This window comes from Schistocerca piceifrons, chromosome 5 (assembly GCF_021461385.2).
Source record: "Schistocerca piceifrons isolate TAMUIC-IGC-003096 chromosome 5, iqSchPice1.1, whole genome shotgun sequence".
Taxonomy (NCBI): Eukaryota; Metazoa; Arthropoda; class Insecta; order Orthoptera; family Acrididae; genus Schistocerca; species Schistocerca piceifrons.
This window is the reverse complement of record NC_060142.1, coordinates 124,508,282-124,522,000: the sequence shown is the minus strand read 5'-3', so window position 1 is coordinate 124,522,000 and position 13,719 is coordinate 124,508,282. Positions and strand designations below refer to the sequence as shown.

At 38.3% G+C, this 13,719-nt stretch overlaps 1 protein-coding gene across 2 annotated transcripts in view; it reads right to left on the bottom strand.

Moving 5' to 3' along the window:
- The window catches only part of LOC124797948, a 144,217-nt gene that overhangs the window by 118,780 nt on the left and 11,718 nt on the right, over nucleotides 1-13,719 (bottom strand). For both annotated transcript variants that reach the window (XM_047261093.1, XM_047261092.1), the window contains exons 2-5: nucleotides 12,199-12,489; nucleotides 11,445-11,802; nucleotides 11,255-11,358; nucleotides 2,545-2,706 (exon numbers count right to left, since the gene is read on the bottom strand). In XM_047261093.1, the coding sequence (XP_047117049.1) occupies nucleotides 2,545-2,706; nucleotides 11,255-11,358; nucleotides 11,445-11,802; nucleotides 12,199-12,489 (915 nt within the window). The remainder of the gene's footprint in view (nucleotides 1-2,544; nucleotides 2,707-11,254; nucleotides 11,359-11,444; nucleotides 11,803-12,198; nucleotides 12,490-13,719) is intronic.

The window sequence follows — 13,719 nt, the reverse complement described above, 5'->3', positions numbered from 1 at the left end:
TGTTAATTCACAAAATGTTTGTATATAGGCTGTTGACAACAGTGTCCTTTTGACAGTTGTAAAGATTGTAATTAATGTGAAACTAGAATCAGAACATAAAGAACAGATACTAAATGCACCATATGCACAATTATTACCTATTCCAACACTTCATGGTCCTCATTGATATCATTTTCATTAAGCACATTCTGTGGCATGAGGTTAGGATAAAACTGTCTGTCCACTTCAGGCATGAAATTTAGTAGTTTCATTACAGTTACGTGTTTCAAGGTTGATATTTGCCTTCCATCAACATATTTGGGCACTAGGTTTTGCAAGACATCTACAGGCTGTGGGGAAATGACAAACTGCCACCTCCCTCCATGCGACTTGCAGAAAATACTGGTCTCCCAAGAGTACAATGGAGAATATATTATACTAAACAACTGTTCCTGGCAACCTGCTGAAAGCTTCAAATTGTAAAATTTCTGAGATGTACATTGTTATTATGGGCATCAACGTCTGGTAGTGGGGTCGGGAAGACTCTTTTAAGTTCCTGAAATCCTCAGCATCCATTTTACATACTATAAAAAGGTGTAGCTAGCCTTGCTTCCTACATAGCTTGACACCAACCATCAGGTGAGAAAAGTGAAACAATTGTCCTCTTTACTTTTTCGATTTATCTGAAGTCAGCATAATATGGGAGAGAAGTGTGGTCAGGAACAAAAAATTCGTGTTATCTCCCTCTGACATTTTTTAAATTGCTTCTCATCCCTTACATGTTATTCGCCTTTATTTTGCAGCATTTCACTATTAAAAGTTGTAACTTCCATCTACAGAGCCACCGAAAACAAACAGTACAGGCAATTACCCCAATTACGAAGTACTACGACGGACATGATGTGGACACTAAATTACGTTGACAATGCTAGATAACCATTAGCAGTGCAGAGCAACAAAATTATAGGTGAATCTTTCTGGCAGATTAAAACTGTGTGCTGGACCAAGACTCGAATTAGGGACCTTTGCCTTTCACAGGCAAGTGCTCTACCAACTGAGCTACCCAAGCACGATTCACGACCCGTTCCCACAGCTTTACTTCTGCCAGTGCATCTTCTACCTTCCAAACTATACAGAAGTTTTCTTCTGAAATTTGCAGGACTAGCACCCATGGAAGGAAGGATATTGTGGGGAAATGGCTTAGCCACAGTCTGGACAATATTTCCAGAATGAAATTTTCATTCTGCAGTGCAATGTGCACTGATATGAAAATTCCTTGCAGATTAAAATTGGTGTACTGGACTGAGACTTGAACCTGCGGCCTTTGCCTTTCAAGGTGTCATGAGTCGTGCTTGGGTAGCTCAGTGGAAGAGCACTTGCCCACGAAAGGCAATGTTCCTGAGTTCAAGTCTGAGTTTGGCGCATAGTTTTAATCTTTCAGATAGTATCAACAAAATTATGCTTTGTGCCTGTGTGGAAGTGAGTATAAGAGAAATCAGTGAGAGAGATTTTTGTGAATGTTTATATAATGTGGGCCTACAGCACAGATAAAGCTTGTTCACCATATGATCTACAGATGAAACATGCTACTATTTCAATATTTATGATGGTGTGCTTTAAGCTCTTATGGTTCACAGTGCCTCATACGTGCACTATGTCTTTCAATGCCTTTATACATACTGTATTTTTAACTATTTCATTTAAATTCTGCAACTTATAACAGTTATCTACCCGAAGCCAAGCAACCTTCATTTAACCTGATGTAACGGTATTTGTATCTGCTATATAAATTGTGTTCTTGGTAAATTCTAACAATTTATGAAATTTCTGGGGTCATACCTCAAGTTTCCCATAGAGTCATTCATTAGGTTTTTGTCTTATACTTTGATTAAAATAACTTCGTGACTGATGTTTCAGTGAGTTGAGTGGTAGGAACTGGGCATCAGCAAATCAGCTGCTTCTTGGACCCCGCATGCTTGTTGTGTTGCCTGTTCTGCAAGCCCACGTAATCTGGTGACACAGGCTCCAAGGAGTGGAAAGGGGTCAGGTGAAACAGGCTGCAGAGGGTATATGCTTCCCCCCACCAATGCATGCATCTCTTGATTGTGTGAGCACATGGCTTGTTGTGTACGAGCCTGCAACTCCATACACCACCAGTGACATATGTGAATCACAGTGTTATTTTAATTGAAGTATAGTCCCATGTATAAATCTTCCTTTACAATTTTCTGGCAGAATTTTCTGTTATTTAACACCTTCTGAAACTCTTTATAGATCTTCTACCTCCTTAGCGGTACATGAGTATTGTTTTTAATATTTTTGTTTACAATAAAGCCTGCAACTGAATTTCCTCCTTGCTTGTTTCTGCAGCAGTTATTTTAATTCAAATCCACTCTCTTTGAACTCTTGGTAAAGAACTAAAGAACATCTAAAACAGGAGGCTGAATTGACAACTAAAATAATTAATGCACAAAAAGTATTGTACTATGGCAACTGAAGAGAACAATCTACTACATCATGAAATAGAAGATCTGAAGGTTTAATTACAAATAAACATTCCAATACCTTAAACTGTAGTTCTGTTTTGGTAATCTCCAGTTCTTTCTTGTACGTTTCAATTTGTTCACTAAATCTTTTTACTTGAAGCTCTGCTTCTCGTGCACTTTCTTGGTGCTGGGATTCAAGCTGCATTTGCAACTTTTTGATCTGAGACCGAAGCAAAGATACCTGTAAAGTGAATTATTATTTTGTACTGACAGAAGGATTAAACTTTCATACCAAGATACTCATTCTTTACTGTGTGTGCTTAGCAAACAAAAATTAAAAATTGTATAAAAATAGAGAGTACATTAAATGAAGTACATTCAACAGTTGATTTTTCTCAAACTGAAGGTTATGCATTAATATAATGACAAAAAAATCACAACACCACAAAGGAACTGTGCAACATAAACTAAGATTGGTAGAAGTGTTTCTACATCTGAAAGATCATGTCTATTCAAAACTCGCACCAGTCACATTAGAGTGGCGCTAGCAGTGCCATTATGGGGATGCAAATCAGGTGTGCATTAAACACATGCTGTAATGGTCATGAGCATTACTTACCTTTCAGATTGGACATGGCGAGTATGTCAGTCAAGAATGCTTTTAAGGTGAAAAAGATGTCATTATAAATACCTCACTGACTTTGAATGAGGTTGTGTAATAGAGCTACAAGAAGCTGGATGTTCCTTCTGCAATACTGCAGAAAGACTTGGCAGGAATGTACACACTGAACATGATTGCTGGCAGCAGTGGTCACAAAAGACAGCTCCAGCAAGTCACTTGGCACTACTGATAGGTAAGACCATCATGTTCGGCATGTGGCTCTAGCACATCGTACTCCATATGCATCAGCAATTTGAGCAGCAGTTGGCACCACAATGGCACAACTAACTGTTACAAACTGGTTACTTTACGGATAGCTCTGAGCCAGATGCCCTGTAGTGTGCATTCCACCGACCCCAAACAACCATCCTTTGAGACTTCAGTGGTGTCAAACGAGAGCTCATTGCAGGGCAGGGTAGAAGTTTGTAACATTTTCTGATGAAAGTTGGTTCTGTCTCGGTCCCATTGATGGCTGTGTGTTGGTTAGGACGAGACCAGTTGAGGGCCGGCAACCAACCTACCTGTGTGCTAGACACACAGAACCTGCACCTGGAGTTACGGTCCGGGGTGTGATTTTGTATGACAGCAGGAGCACTATTGTGGTTATCCTACACGCCCTGACTGCAAAACTTTATGTCAGTCTGGTGATTCTACCTGTTGTGATGCCATTCATGAACAGTATTCCAGGGGCGTGTTTTCCAACAGCGTAACACTCACTCACAAACTGCTGTTGTAACCCAATGTAATCTACAGAATGCTGATGTGTTGCCTTGGCTACTCGATCACCGGATCTGTCTTCAAACTACCACACATAGGACATAATCAGATGACAAATCCAGCAAGATCCACAAGCACCATTAATGGTATCTGTATTGACTGACCAAGTGCAACATACCTGGAACTCCATCCTACAAACTGACGTGACCCAGTACCTATACAACACAATGCATGCATGTTTGCATTCAACAGTCTGGCAGTTACACCAGTTATTAATTTACCAGCAGTTCACGTTTGCAATGGCATATCTCATGCTTACATTACCCTATGATCTTGCAATGTTCATCACTTAAATGCATTACCTAGACAAATGCATTCCCAAAATTTCATTACTCTACATTAATTATTTTTTGGAAGTGCAATTTCTTTTTGCCTGTGTAGTTTATTCCTTCTGCTCCAGCTAGAAAAGGTAGAAAATTTCTATGAAGTGGTAATAATTAACTGTTTCACAGTCTTTAAACCAGGAAACAAGGAGTCACTACAGCGAGACATGTACAACAGCATAAGAAATGTAAGAGACCGCATTATATTAATGTGAAGAAGAATCAAACAGCAAGAACTAAATATATTCTGTAAAGAACATTCATATTATTATGTTTTGAATTACAGATATCAAGAGGTTGACGCATTAAAAGGTAAAAGAACTTAAGACATCAGACAGCACAGATTATTCTCAAACAGGGTACTATCAATTTTATGCTGCCATAAACTTTCGTCCAACTGTGATTTTCATAGGATCATGTAAACACAAAATAATGACATTTTTAAATGTTTTATTGTCAGAATTGTCCTCTAAATCTAGTACCTGCACAATGTGAAAGAAATGAGCGAAACGTGAGACATCATCTTGGTAGTGGTTCTGGTCTCCTAGAAGATACTATCTTAGGGCGGTTGCATTTTCTTATATATATTAAGCATGTAGCCTAGTTATTTGCATTTGCCGATGGCCTTCTAACAAGAGGACAGAAGAGCAGCCAAAATAGATCAGAACATTCTCTTGTCCTCATGGTGGAAAATTCTCTTCAGAATGTGGCAACAGCAGACCTGATCAATGGTACTGAGATGCAAAAGGTAAATGAAGGAATTAGTGCATTAAAGGCAAGGAAAGTGTATTCATAGGAAATAAAGCTTCTAACTGGAAAACAATCATGGCAGTCTCCCCTTTAACAGAATATTCTGTATTACTGCCTCATTCAGACTTAAGGAGGGGACTGCCAAGGGGGATATGACCATGAGGTAAAGACCGAATAATTAACTAAAAGGTAACAATCTATGAGTGGGAGTGTGGAATGCTCAGTATCTAACTGTGACAGGGATGCAAGCAAATTTGAAAACAGAAATACAAAAGCTGACACTGCGAGTGGTGGGGGCCAGTGAAGTGAGATGGAAAGAAGATAAAGATGTCTATCCACAAGAATAGGGGCAATATTATGAAAACGATAGATTGCTACTCACCATAAAAAAGACAAGCCGAGTTGCAGACTGGCACAATGATAAAAGTATTACACATTGAGCTTTCAGGAAAAGACTACTTCAGAAAATAACACACACACACACACACACACACACACACACACACACACACACACGCACATTCCCACAAGCAGATACTCATCATGCACACATGACTTCTATCTCTGGTCACTCTCAGTGACTGCAACTGTTGCATTGAATGAAAGCTCCAATCCAGAGTGGGGCAGGAAAGTGAGAGAGCTAGCAGAAGGCTGCCAGGTGCAGCATCAGGATGATGTGGGGGAAGGAAGGGGGCGGGAATGGGAGTGGAAAAGGAGAGGAGCAGAGAAGGGGAGAAGATCAGTGGGTGCACTGGCTGAGAGCAGTGCAGAACGAGCATGATGAATTCCTAACTTCCAACTTGGTCTCACCAAGGGAACTGAAGAGGTAATCCAGCAAGTAAAGGGAGATGAAAATCTAATAATTATGAGGGAATGGAACACTATAGCAGGGTAAGGTACAGAAGGTGGAGTTACAGGAAAGGTTCGGCAACAGGAGTGAGAGAGGAGAAAGAGTTCATGGGGTTGGCAGTAAATTTTAGCTAGTAATAGCAAACATAATATTTAAAAATCACAAGAGAAGGAGGTGTAGCTGGAAAAAAAGCATAAAAAATTACCATCTGAGTTACTTTATGGCAAGAAAGAGATTTGGAAATCAGATACTCTACTGGAAGTATACCCTGTTAAAGTAAATAAATCAGAACTTTGTGTTTCCTCTTCTCTCCTAAGGTGGCACTTGGTTTTGTGTTGTGTAAATTTCTTTGCCCGTAAGAGTTTATTTTCCATGCTTTTACTCTATGAAATTTTTGTTGCTGCTATGAGTCATCTTTCAGATATTAAAGGAAGAAGATCACTATTCATAAAAGAGTTGTGTTCTTGCTATAAAATTATATCCTAAGTTCACCCACAACAGATTATGGGCCCAGGTTTGAGCACCTCAGGTTCTGAGAATTACAGTATTTGTTCGCCAGACTATTTTTCCATTTATTAGGCTATTCGTGAGACTGCAAAATTTTTGCAATGGCAGACACAACACTTGAGTTGAGTGATGATAGTAGTCGCACAAACATTTGCAAATTATCAAGTGAAGATCAGTGGGAAACATTGAAACTTTGTTTAAAGGGACATTCTCTTTATTCGATTATAGATGGTACACGTCAGTTGAAACATTAAAAGATGACTTCACATCTATAACAAAACACACATTGCAATTTGCGAACATTTTCCATGACCTGTGCAGTGAAATGAACAAAGTGAATCCAAATGCAACTTTGCCCCTTTTGCTGCTCCACCATAGTATTTTCAAAACATTAGGAACCGAATATCAGTTTTACAGGTTGACCTGGTGTTGAGTTCCTGAATACGAGCAAACGACAAAGCTTATTATTGAGAATTTGCATTCAATTGAGAATTTGCTAGCTACACAGGCAGCTGGTGCTTTCTACGCAAAATCAAACTCGGATGAGCAACATCAAAAACAGAAAAAAAATTGCAACAGAGGGGAGTAACTCAAAGAAGAAAGAAAGTCCTATGTATCTGTATCTGATAGAGCAGATTCTTGGATTATGGACTTTGGCACAATACATCATATTTCACTAAATAAAAGGAATTTCACTACATTCAAAAAGTTTATGATTCCACAATGTTTACAGACAGCAGGCAAAGAAATTGTTTTTGCACACGAGACTGGCAGTATTAATATTGAAATATTTATAAGCAAAAGGTGGACACCTGCTTTGCTTGAAAATGTCCGGTATGTACCTGATGTCAGGCACCAACTTTTTTCTGTCCATCAAGCTGTGACTTATGATAACAAAGTTGTTATCAATCAGCGACATAGTGAAATAGTCACAACAGGAAGGCTAGTTGGTTCAGTATACATTATGAACAGATGAGTTTGTCCACTGGATTCACAAGTCATGATTAACTTAGCAACTTCAGAAGAACAACTACAATGTTGGCATGAGAGACTTGGTCATCAAGATAAACATCAAGTACGAGATGTGCTCTCTTGTTTTGGTATATCAGTGAAGTGCCCTGGTACCACATCGTTTTATGATGGATGTGCTCTTGGAAAATTCCACAGTGAACTATTTAGATATTGCAGAGATCATCCACAAACTGTTGGTGAGTTGATCAATGCAGGCGTTAATGGACCCATGTCTGTTGACTCTATAAATGGTTTTTTTTAACTATGTGAATTTCAAAGATGATTATTCTCATTCATTCGGATATATTTCATGCGAAATAAATGTGAAGTGGCTACCAATCTGAAAACATTTTTGAAGGAATGTGATGCTGTTGGTCATAAGGTAAAAGTATGTCAGTCAGACAGTGGAGGAGAGCTTAATTGTAACATGGCGGCTGCTGTGCTACAAAATTGTGGTATTTAGTTTCGTATTAGGTGTCCGGAAACTCCTGAGCAAAATGGTGTTTCTGAACAAGCAAATCGACATATAGTTGAATTAGCTTGCTCAATGTTAACGTCTAGTAAGTTACTTAAATCATTTTGGGCTCATGCATATGACACAGCTGTTCTTCTACGCAATTGTATTGGGAAGTGTCAAGTGTTGAAGGTGAAACACCTTTCAAATTGTGACCTAGCAAAGTGTTTGACAGTTTTAGCTATCTACGCATTTTTGGATCAAAATGCTACGTTTATTTCCCACCAAAGAAATTCCAGTCTAAGTTTGAAGACGAGGCTACGCCTGGCCATTTCATTGACTATGTGAATGACAAAGATTGTTGCAAAGTGTGGATTCCATCAAAACATCGTGTGATGAAATAACACAATGTTGATTTTCAACCAGAAATGCTATGCACAACTGAAAATTTGATTGATTTGGAATTTAATTCCATACCTGAAGAAACAGGAGAGAAAAGTGAATCTACTGTTGATTAGATTGAAACTAGTCACCAAGAATATTCAAATGAGTTACCAAATCGATGTCCAGTTCGTGAAATCCATCCCCCTTTAAAATTTAGTGACTACGAATTAGGGTACCAGCCTCACCACTCTCAAGAAGCAAATCCATTAGTTTTCTTGACAAAAACAATCTATGAAAAGCAATGGAAAGTAGTAATTCCAATAAAAGGTTTAATGTGATGAAAGAAGAAATGAAGGCAGAAAATGTCTGCTTGTGTCTGTGTATGTGCGGATGGATAGGTGTGTGTGTGTGTGTGCGCGCGCGAGTGTATACCTGTCCTTTTTTCCCCCTATGGTAAGTCTTTCCGCTCCCGGGATTGGAATGACTCCTTACCCTCTCCCTTAAAACCCACATCCTTTCGGCTTTCCCTCTCCTTCCCTCTTTCCTGATGAAGCAACCGTTGGTTACAAAAGCTTGAATTTTGTGTGTATGTTTGTGTTTATTTGTGTGTCTATCAACCTGCCAGCGCTTTCGTTTGGTAAGTCACATCATCTTTGCTTTTAGATATATTTTTCCCATGTGGAATGTTTCCCTCTATTATATTCATTTACATTATAGAGTAGCTGGACCAGATGAGAAAGAATGGAAATCTCTCAAATGGAAATCATACACAAATACAGATGTAAGAAAAGTAACCATAACAAAATGATGGATAACAAAAGAAATACTTTAATTTTTTGGCAATACAAGGTATCAAAATATCCAAGAAAAGAAAGGAGGGTAGCAATATAAGTCACTTATTAATGAAACCTAAAAGGAGCTAAAGCAAAATGGCTGCAGGAAAAATTTAAAGGAATTGAAAAAGAAAAGGTCTTTGGGAGGACAGATTCTGCATAAGGAGGTCAAAGTAACTTTCAGAGAATTTACAAGGTAAAGTATCAACATCAGAAGTTGAAAAGGGACTCCACTATCATACACATAAGTAACTTTCAGAGAATTTACAAGGTAAAGTATCAACATCAGAAGTTGAAAAGGGACTCCACTATCATACACAGAGGAAAGAGTATTCCGAGTGCCTTTATAAGGGGAAGGGACTACCTGTCAACACCATTAAATAAAAAGCGGATGTCGGTTCGGACGGCATAAGGAATCCAGTATTACATATTACATCTATATATTAGACTCAGAATTGGCTATAGCTTTAGAAGAATTCCAATCAAACAACATTCGGGTCGCACATTGGCTGTGGATATCTACACACAGCCACCTCACTCACCATATCTCTCAGTGGAATTCTGTCAAGGGTGAAGTTCATATCCCTACACTTCAGTGAAATTGGTAGGAAAGTTCTTACCACTACAGTTACTGTAAACATCACACTAGACCTGCATGAGAGAGGTTTGGCAAGAACAAAAATACCATGCTGAGATTTTCATTCTGCAGCTAAATGTGCACCAATATGAAACTTCATGGCAGATTAAAACTGTGTGCCGGACAGAGACTCGAACTCGGGACCTTTGCATTTCGCGGGCAAGTGTTCTAGCAAGGTTCGCAGAAGAGCTTCTGTGAAGTTTGGAAGGTTGGAGACGAGATACTGGCAGAACTGAAGCTGCGAGGACGGGTCGTGAGTCATGCTTGTGTAGCTCAGATGGTAGAGCACTTGCCCGCGAAAGGCAAAAATCCCAAGTTTGAGTCTCGATCCGGCACACAGTTTTAATCTGCCAGGAAGTTACAAGAATACCATGTTGGTATCTGTATTGTTGTACACTGCTCATTTCCAGAATGTATCTATACATTAGCATAAAAAACTTTATGTCTTCTCTCTTGCTGGTGGTGACAAGGTCATGTATTTACATTCAGTGTTGATAAAAACTAGAGCCAGTAATCAAAGTGTACATTTTTATATGCTGCATAGGTTACAGTATACAGTTTAGATGAAGTCTGATCAGGACATTCCTTTTATCGGTACAGATAGTTTGAACAAGTTGCTGGCAGCATTGGAGGGGTGGGGGGAGGGGGGGACTGTATGGATTAGAGCCCTGTACGCCTGGGAAATCCAAATTACAACTGAAACTTCTCACATACTGCAGAGTTCACACAATACAAAATGTTCTGGCTGTCTAGCACCTGTTCACAATCTTAGCACATTGCTAACCCTGCAAAAAATTCAGCGTCTTGTCATGACCCAGGCACAAATAATGAATTATTCATTCACTGTTACATCATCATGCCTAAGGATAGTTACTGAAGTACTCAAAGAACACATATTGTTGTGGTGCTGAAAGTGATAACTGGCCTGTGAGTGAGGATACGCAATTCATGGGACTCTCATTTCAAAGTTGCTACACTGTTTAGACTGCAGTATTTTTAACATTAACCAAGAAGCGCATGAAGTTTCAAGACAGCTTATGAATGTGGTGAGTACTGTCCAATAAATAGGCCTTACAGTAAACAAACACAAACCTCAATCTTTGTCTAAAATTTCTACCTTGTCTATCTTATCTTATTACCATATTAACTAAGCTCTAATAGTTCAATATGTGTTCCACGATCTTTTCCATTCTATCGGTACCATTTTGCCAGAAAATTATTTCACTATGCGTCTCATCTGAAACTCGGACCTCAGCTTTTCTTCACAATAATTTTTAGATACTTATATCTGTATATATTAGATTTTAATTTAATGACACAAATGAAATATGTAATATCATAATTTTTTACCTGAATCAAGGCAATGTATGATGAAAGCTGTCAAGAGCAGCAGATATGAAAATAAAAATCTGAGGTACTAAAGAACTACCTAAAAGTTGTGCTATCAAGGGAGGTAATAATATGCAGAATGATTAAAACCATATCTTGCAAACAAATTGAATGATAATTATTCTTAGCAATAGTTGTAATTATTGTACGTGATTACTGGAGATGCTGGTACACATAATAAGTGAGGAAGAGAATGGAAAAAAAGAGACTTACTTCGCCTTCTTTAGAAAGGAGAGTATCTTGAAGTCTTTCATTTTCTTCTTTTAAGTTTCTTAAGCCATTAGCTTCTGTGGAACTTAGATCCTCCTTTACAGCAACTACAAAAAGACATACACAGTAAGATAAATGAAGTGCAAGATAATATTATGCACAAAATGTATCAACTTACGTATGTTGTACATACCTGGAGGTTTAGTGGTGCTAAAGCCCTTGTTTGATGCTTTAGCTTCACCTACAGGGACAGAACTGATAGGAAATACAACAGCAGGTTTTTCAGTTGTTGCTACTAAGTTTGAAGGCTTCTTTGGCTGGAATTTTTGCACCTGAGGTGGTAATTTTGAAGTCTGGAAAGTGGTTGGAACTTTAAACTTCGAGTTTTCAACATTTGTTGACTGTTTCGTGACACTCTTTGGCTGGTTATTACTAGTTCTAAAACTGAAGCTTCCTGCAGGAGGCTGTAGGAAAGCAGGAGTCTCAAAACTGTTGACATTTTTCTCGTTGTACTTATTCTTGCTTTTAACAACATTTGCATCTCGAGTTTCCTAAAGGGAGGGTAAAAAATACTGTGTACCAGATTACATTATTTTTAACAATAATGTGCACACTTTAACCAAAATATTTTAATATAACAATGCCAAAAAGCCTATGAAACACCAAATGGCAAATGAAAAAGTCTAACATACAAGGAAAGAAAGGGAAAAAAATTGGTTTACCTTTTGTCGGATTTATAAATGCTGTCAGATTATTATGTATAAAATCAGCATTACAAATGCCATTAAAATTGGTTTTCATACACAAACAGATATGGATGTTTCAGAAATGAGAAAAACTGATGAAATCGTAACATCATTTACAGTTTTAGGAAATATTACATAATTATGTTGAATTATAATCATACACTGTAACATAATGAAAATAAAGTTATTTACAGTGCTAACCTCAGCACATGATTGGGAAGCTTGTGTAGCAAGAAGAAAACATTCTTCAACAACATCTTCTGATAAATCTTCATCCCAGACATCATCATAGGGATCAGTACTTGATGCGTTGAAAGAAGATTCATCCAGAGGTGGTTTTGTGCTGCAACTCGGAGTCAAGGTAATATCTAACCTTGGCTTCTTAGAATTAGTGCCAAAATCCTTCTTAACCTGAGGATCATTTCCTAAAAAGCTAAATGGCCTCTTATTTAAACTAAGCCTGCTATGCTGATTTGACATGACACCGGGCATCTGGAATAATACCAATATATGTTACTGTAGTTTTATTAACTATGCAAACAAAACTTTCAACATGCTTAAAAGCCACTTAACAACTAACTAAATGACAGATTTCAAAAAAATTACATAATTAAAACGAAGTTTACAAGCAATGTGCCCTCACACACAGTGGCTGTATGTGATCCTGCATGTGTATTTTAGTGCAGAACTTCTCTAGAGGATACATTCATTGTCCCCTCTGCTTGTGTTGTCTGTGGAACCACAAAGAATAGGTTTTACTTGCAAACCGCAGTATCTGAGATTTCATATCGATTTGGCGAGAAATCCAAATTCATATCAGACACAAGAACTACAATTTAACATGGATTCCACACAGTGACAGACATCTGCCGACACTTAACTGACATTTAGAAGCAACAGTACAACAAAAATTGTGGATTAAAGCAGAGGTAATGTGATGTTATGAAGTCGGTATCAGGTAGGGTTACAAAAGTAACACAAGAGAACACTCGCAGACAGCAATTTGTTCACTGTATGTCTCTATGTGTCTTCCCTGAAGTCATCAACAAAATAGCCTGTAGAATCGCTTTTCCCAAAGACACAATGCATCTGCAGCAGTTGGTCAAAGTGGTAGAATTCATGTATTATGGAAGGGTCTCAAACACATAACCTGTTGTTTTAATTTTTCTTTGGTTTTCCTCAACTGCTCTGGGCAAATGCTGAGATGGTTCTTCCAAAATGGACTGAATGCTTCACTTCTTTAGTCTTGTCAAACTCTACTCTTCAACAATTCATGTATACCAGCCAGAATGCAGATGGATATTAGCATGAATCCCAGTTCAGTGTAGCACTAGTTGTTTTTAATATGGAGTGTGATTATGGTTGAATTCTAAAATTTGTTTCTCTATTACATCCAGAGGAAGTTTTGTGCTGCATCTATGTGTGCCACATCACTGATAACTGAAGCTCACCTGCTGATGCTGCATGCATGCGCACGTGTGTGTGTGTGTGTGTGTGTGTGTGTGTGTGTGTGTGTGTGTGCGCGCGCACGTGTGTGTTCTACATTGGAAGAAGCCTTATTGGCAAGAAGATTAACTGTACAACAGTCTTTTCATTCTGTCTGTCTGTGATTACACATCTCCTATATACAGTGAGTAGCAATCTATTATTTTCATAATACTGAATTTGAATCAAATATTTCTGACACTTTCCCAAGCAGCCTTCTTACTGCCACACAACATT